Below are 6,802 nucleotides of genomic sequence, written 5' to 3'. Positions count from 1 at the left end.
TCCACGTGCGAGGCCGCTCCCGCCGGGCCTACACGCCCCAGAATGCCGCGCGGGGCTGTGCGGGGAGGGGAGGGGCCCAGGCCGGGAGGGGGCGGGGCCAGGGCGGTGAGACAGCGCCGCGATTGGGCGGTGCCCGCCCGCCCGTCGCGTCACGTGCGTCCGCGCCCCCCGCCCCAGTCACTCAGCAACGGCGCGCGCGCGCCAGTGTCCCCCCGCCCCGCTCCCCCCCGCGCGCTCGTCACGGAGCGCGTCCCGCTTCCCTCCGCCCCTCGCGCGAGCCGCCGCCGGGAGCTGCCGGAGCCGCCTCGCAGGAGCCGCCGGGAGCCGCCGCCGGGAAGCCGCCATGGCCGAGAACGCCGCCGCCGGCCTGGAGAGCCACCGCATCAAGAGCTTCAAGAACAAGGGCCGCGACGCGGAGGTGCGTGTGTGGCCGGCGGGACCCGGCCCGGCCTCCGCCTCCGCCGGCGGCCGCCAGAGGAGGGGCCGGGCCGGGCCGCGCTCGCCGCGGGGAGGCGGTGGCGGGGGGAGCGCCCGAGGGGTTTTTTTTTTCTTCTCCGTCATGCGGGCGGGCGCGGCCGGCGGGGGCGGGGGGAAGGGTTGGCGCGGCTGGGCCGACCGTGGGCCCCTCCGCCGCCAGCCCGGCTTGCCGGGGCCCGGGCAGCGCCGCCGGGATGTGGCACCCGCTCCTCCCGCGGCGCTCCCTGCGCCCGCCCCGGCGGCCTGCCGGTCCCGCCGCTCGCTCGGGGCTCGGCTGGGGCCTCGGACAATGGTGCGGCCGCCTTTTGTGCCGCCCCCCGGGGCGGTGGCGGTCCTTCCGCCGTGGCTCGGGGCTGCCCTGCCCGCGCTCCCGCGCCCCGCGGTGCCGCCACCGCGCACGGAGGCCTGTGCTGGTGCCGGGGACCGCTCCCACGCTCTGGTGAGCCGTGTTACGGCGTGCTATGCTGGCCGATTCTGCTCCCGGTGCTGCCTCGATTCAGCCCCTTTTTTAATTTTAATTTTTATTTCTTTTATTTTCAAATGCTGGTAGGCACATCAGTAATGGTTTGCTGGGCGTCTCCATCTAAATCGGGAAGGAGTGTGGTGCTTGGTAAGGCTGATGGGGTAGTAGTTTGCTCCCCCAAATTTGAGAGGCGCAGGGTTATTGGAAGCTTATTCCTTGGAGGTATTCCAGAGGTCTTCCGAATCTGTGTGTCATTACCGGAGACATCTTCAGTTCTAGTCACAGTTGAAAAGGGAGGAAATCCTAAATCTCGTGTTTAAGTTTCTGTAATAGGAAAGGAAGGGGGAGGGAGCTCTCAAATCAGGCTAGGATTGAAATCGGATTAGGATTCGCTGGAGTGAAAACCTAAAAATGTGCCAAATTACTTTGGCTTCACCTAAGGCTGTTTTTCATGCTTCTGTTGATTTTATCACTTCACTTTTATAATCAGCGGGACTGGAATTGTAGTCCTCTGAAAGCACATTTTGTATGTTAGCAGAATTCACACTTCTGCTGCTATTGTTTGGGTGGAGACAATTTTATGCAGGTCAGGCTTAGCAGCAGCAGTGTCTTTAAGATGACATTCGTAGTGTAAAGTAGTCTGTAATTTTTGTTTAACTCGGTGACAGTGAATCTCTCACAGAAAATATTGCATGTAAAGAGTATGATAACTTCAACACTTCTCGCTAACATTAGTAAACGTTAGAAAGTAACTAAAAATTGCCAATCCTTCTGTTGAGCAGTTGGTTCTCAGGGCAAGGAGGAGGTGTGGTGGGTTTCTTTTCCCCCTTCTCATCCAGTGAGACTCTTCCTGCTGCTCCTCATTCATTTTGTCCTTGTCTCATCTCCCCGTATTGGTTACCGGCTTTGTTGTTGCTTTCTCAGTCACTGGCCTGAATCCATCACAGCTCTAAACAGGGAAAGGTTAGGTATGTTTGTGCCTACTGTGAACTGATCTGTCATCCATGGTTGCTTATATTATATCATGCCTGAGACTAGGGGAGTTAAATATCTGCCTTCATGAGGAGGAAGGAGGACTGCCTTAGCTTTACTGAAATTACTTATAGCAGACCAGCTAAGGTAGCTTAGCTCTCATTTCTCCCTGAAGGGGAGTAATTATTTTGGAGTAGTGTATTTGCTGTTATGGAGAAGTATATCCCCTAGGGTTGTCTTCCAGTGTGCTGACTGACTTCCTTTTTGTGGTTGGAGCCTAAGATGGGTAGATAGCTCCAGTAGTGTTAATATGGTTAAAGCTTTCATCCACACTTTGAAAAGGGTTAAAATCTAGGAAGCATCTTTCTTTTGGGGTTAACAAACAGATAAAATGCAGAAGTATTTAAAAGCTGTATACCCATGAAGATATGCTAAAATAAAATTTAGGTTCATTTAGTCCATAAAAGATTGGACGTGTGTCAGCATCTTTCAGAAAAACTTTATTTGTATTAAATGTCTGCATTTTTCTGCTCCACCTCCTTTTTGACTCTTTTCTGATCAAGGTACTTCCTTAAAAGTTCATGTTTGAAGTACTCTTCTGAGTAAACTTTTATCTAACTTAAATCTCTAAAAGTAAAACAATGTAAGTTAAGTTTAGAGTGGAGAATGAAGGAGTACAGCAGTGCTATACGATTGTCATCAGTTACTGTGCTTCTCTTGAGCTACTGATACACAGACTGACCTGCTGATTGGACAGTTTGTCTCTATGTAGTGAAAGTTATCAGTTCTCCACAAAGTGTTTATTTTCTAAATCAAATATACCTAATTCCCAACTCTCAGCAATTGAATACACTTGCTTTGATCCCTGTGCTGCAGTAAAGAGATTTACATAGTGATCCTGCCTTCAATTTTCTGTACTTAACGTCAGAAATCAGGAGGCATCAGTACTATAATTGGCATTGATCTGCATCTTCACATTTTGTCAAATTCCACCAAAGGGAAATGAAGTGGTTAGAATGATGGCATAATAAATCATGGTCTGATATCTAGATTTTATCCTCTGGAAAATTTAAAATACTCAAAGCTATACGCTCTCAACTTCAGTTTGAAAACAGTGACACTTGAGTCACCTTCTGCTTGGAAACAGTCACTGCCTTTGAACTCATCAGGCTTCAACACATTCTTTAGTAATCTTCCTTTGACTTCTATTAAATACTTGTAAGTTATTATTGATCCCCTCTGGGTATAGACTCTTCTGGCAGACCAAAATACTTACTCTTTTAATTTATAGTTAACTCATATTTTATTACTGAGTTTGCTGGGCCGTATAATTGTCTTTGCTTTTTGTTCATGCAACTTTAAGGGAAACAAAACATGAGTAAGTACTTTAGTTTTATGTTAAGACAGACCTCGGTATCCTATGCAACTTCTCATTGTGCTTCTAAGAGCCAAGAAACAGATCTGAGCAGAAGTCAAAGCTTCTGAATCCTTGACCTGCGCAGGTTCACTCTCCTTTCTCCGGCTTCAAGTTTGAGTGGAAGTTTCATACCTCTTTTTTGGCTTCCTCTTTTGGGGGGTAGAGTTGTCTGTATAGAACTGGAATTCTGATTTTGAGGTATTAATACTTCCAAAAAGTATTTAGCCCCCAAAGGAGGTAATAGCAAAATCAAATGCCAGAAATTAAGTATTCCTCACTTTATGAGAGTTTCTGTTCTTGCTTTTATTAGTGAGACTCTTCTTGTTTTTATAGGTGCTGACATGTGATTAGCAGCAAAGTTAACCAGAACCTGCAGAGCTGATCAATAAGGAGCCAAGACACTCATGGCTTCATCTGGACAAATAACTGCCAGTTTTCTCCTCACAACCTTCTCAATTCTGTATTCTCCAGATATGTGAAAGAGATTTTTTTATTTGTTGCACATTCAAAGAGAAGGCTTTTCCGTGTTGGTCATGGGCATGTAGTCTTAAGTATCTGTGATTTTTCCTAAGTGGACAGCACTGATCTTTCCAGTACAGTTGAGGCTTTACAGGATGAGATTAAACAGTTGCAATCACCTAATTTGTAACACCCCTTGTAACTGCTGTGTTTATTTGTTTATGTTGATATCTAAGCTAGCCTATCTTTTAGAAAACCTAGTTTGAACCTTCTGATTTTTGCGGTTCTTCAGCTTTATTCTTTGCCTAGTAACATGCTTGTTAGCCTTTTTTTACTCCTCCATCATCTTGTATTAGAGGTGTTGCTTATTCTTTATTACAATAGCAGGCACCCATTTGTTGACTCACAGTTCTGATGTTTAAGGTGATGGATCAAACAACGCATCCCATTTCTTTTGTCAGGATTAGTCAGCATCCCTGACTAAAACTGAGGAAAAATTCTTGATGAACAGAGGTGTTATAATTTGTAGGGCTGTCTGCATGACTTGCTGAGGGTTTTTTGTGTGATATAATGAGACTGTGATCGTGTATGCAAAACGCACAATAGATCAAAAGTAAAACTTCATGTGCACTCATGTAAGAGAAAACAAACCAACCAAAAAACTCCCCAAACCTAGTAAGGAGTTAGTGCGTTATAACCTAAAAACACTTTAATGACTGGGATTAAAATATCCTTTTTGTATACTTGTCATACCCCTAGTCATAAGAATACAAGTCCTTGAACTTCTGTTGCCTAGGCTGTAGGGTTATCCTTCTGAAATTTGTTGAGGGCTATTTACCAAAAGGAAACATAGCCACTCTGTCATCTTTCACCTACTCCTGCCCTATTTGATTTTAAGCTTCAGAGGTCCTGGCCACTGATGTCTCTTCCCCAGTTACAGTTTTTTGGGGGCAATTGTGTCACCTTCTGGTCTGTATCACCTCTGAGACCAGGAACTTTGAAGGATACATTTTTATTCCTTTAGCATCCTGACCCCAAATGAGGCAGAGGAAGAAATGGGGCTTAGCCCAGATCTCCATCATCAGCTCTGGCAGCTTCAGTGTATTTACTATTCCTGCTTTGCTAACAGTGAGGATCTAGTTCTTGAGGATGCTTGAATTCATTCGCATTTGTGAATTCACTGTGACATTTTTTGCAAGTGGAGGAACGTCATTCTGGGGAGGCCAAATCTGTACAGTCTCTGGGCATCTGAGAAAAAGTACAGGTTGACTTAAAGCCACGTTCCCGTCAAGCGTCAGAGGCTTTTTGCAGTGGAGGTACCGTAGCTGCGCAGTGTTAGTGAATGAGCCAGCATGCTGCTGCCAGCTCATTCCTTCATGCTGTTCTGAGCTAACTAGTGTTTTTGCTGTCTCCCTGTACTCCTCCAATACTTCATGAAACAAATAAAGGTTGTAGCAGTCCCAGAAATCCTGTTATTCCCAGCTACTTTGTAACGATCCAGTTTCTTTCAAGAGCTCACTTTTACAGATAGATCAGCTCTGTTTCTCTTTGCTGACACAGGAGTGGATACTGGGAAGAAGTTGGGCTGTAACAGCTGATTTTAGGTAGTTTTAGGGTACTGTGGACCTGCTGTCTTAATAGGCTCATTGGCTTCTTGAGTCTCAGTAGGTTAAGTGAAAACACAGGTGTCAGGTAGCTTCCTGTTGGGAACTGGATGTAATACAAGATCCAGTACTCTCGTGCAGAGTTTCTAATTCCTGCAGCTTCTTTATTACCCTTTAAGACCATTTTATATACTCTTGGGAGAATAGAGATGTGCATTTGTACCTTGGAAAGAATTATGTGGGTAGGAAGTAAGATACAGATGTGGGAAGCCTCTTTGGTTGCTCTTGCTCCAGAATTTTCTAAACTTTAGTCTGGAGGTAAATGGTACAATGTTTGTGACTCTTGGCAGAAAAAAAACCACCTGTTAAGTCCCCTTAGATGTACTGTCCAATGTTTTCGAGGTCCAAATTCAATTGAATCCATTGCATTTTAAAAGGTTTAAATACACAGATACATTAGGAAGTCATTGTTTATTTCAAATATACCTGTGGAGAGTGCAATTTGGAGACGACATCTCATGATGAACATAATCTTCATAAGCTGATTGGGATCTGTGCTGGCTGTATTGAGGCCCAATTATTGCTGTTTGCTGTTGTGATATACCAAGCCTCTGATAATCTTCCTGTAATTATAGAATTTGGTTTTTTTCATTCTTGTGTATTTTTAACACCCACAGCAGTGGCACTGGTATCTGTAAAGAGTCTTTTATCAAAGGATTGATTTTTAATTTGTAGAATGTCAAAGTTGGTAGCAGTGTAACTGTCGTACTACTTTTAAAGAGCTCTTAAACTATTTTTTGCCTAAGTTCTTTGAGGCTTTCATAATATTTGTACAGTTCCAGCACAAATCCAAGCAGGACGTTTTGTCCTCTAAAACTGTGTTTTATGAAAAGACAGCAATTAGGAGGATGTGCCAGCTACCCATAAGTGATCAGATTTGTATTTATTGTGGGATTAGAAGTGGAATGAGGCATCTAATTTACAGCATTAGGCTAGAAGAGGCAGTGAACTAGTTGAAGATAATGGGGCATGTCATCAAGTAGTAAAGACAAATTGTTGACTGAACTGACTTGAAATGAAAAAGAAATGTAAAACCTGTGTCTTTTCCAGGAGTAGAGTTGTCAGTTGTTTTGAAAATACCTAGCGCTGTGAAATTCTGATAGTGAATTGGCAGCAGTACTCCTGATTACTTTTGTACTAGCAGAAACTGGACTTTGTATTCCATTTCACAAAATTTGACATAGATAGTCAAAAGCACTAGTTTCTTCCTGCATCAGAACTGTCTGTCTGTGCCTTGGAGTGAACTGGTTGCAAAGCTCTTCATGTTTCTTTAATTTTCTGCTTCCTTAGCTTCCTGAGCCAGCCCTTCACATCTGGAGAAGACCAGTGGTGGCTCAAAGAGGTCAGTGT

The 6,802-nt window shown here is 45.0% G+C and overlaps 1 protein-coding gene across 1 annotated transcript in view; it reads left to right on the top strand.

The window, feature by feature from the left end:
- The first annotated feature begins 234 nt into the window (after nt 1-234).
- Nucleotides 235-6,802, top strand: part of KPNA3 (karyopherin subunit alpha 3) — a 53,279-nt gene continuing 46,711 nt past the window's right edge. Inside the window, exon 1 of the mRNA XM_027674379.1 lies at nt 235-418. Within this exon, the coding sequence (XP_027530180.1) occupies nt 344-418 (75 nt within the window). The 5' untranslated portion in view covers nt 235-343. The remainder of the gene's footprint in view (nt 419-6,802) is intronic.

This window comes from Neopelma chrysocephalum, unplaced genomic scaffold (assembly GCF_003984885.1).
Source record: "Neopelma chrysocephalum unplaced genomic scaffold, ASM398488v2 Primary Assembly neopelma1_25, whole genome shotgun sequence".
NCBI classification, from domain to species: Eukaryota; Metazoa; Chordata; class Aves; order Passeriformes; family Pipridae; genus Neopelma; species Neopelma chrysocephalum.
The sequence above is the reverse complement of the archived record's forward strand: the minus strand, read 5'-3'. Positions and strand labels throughout refer to the sequence as shown.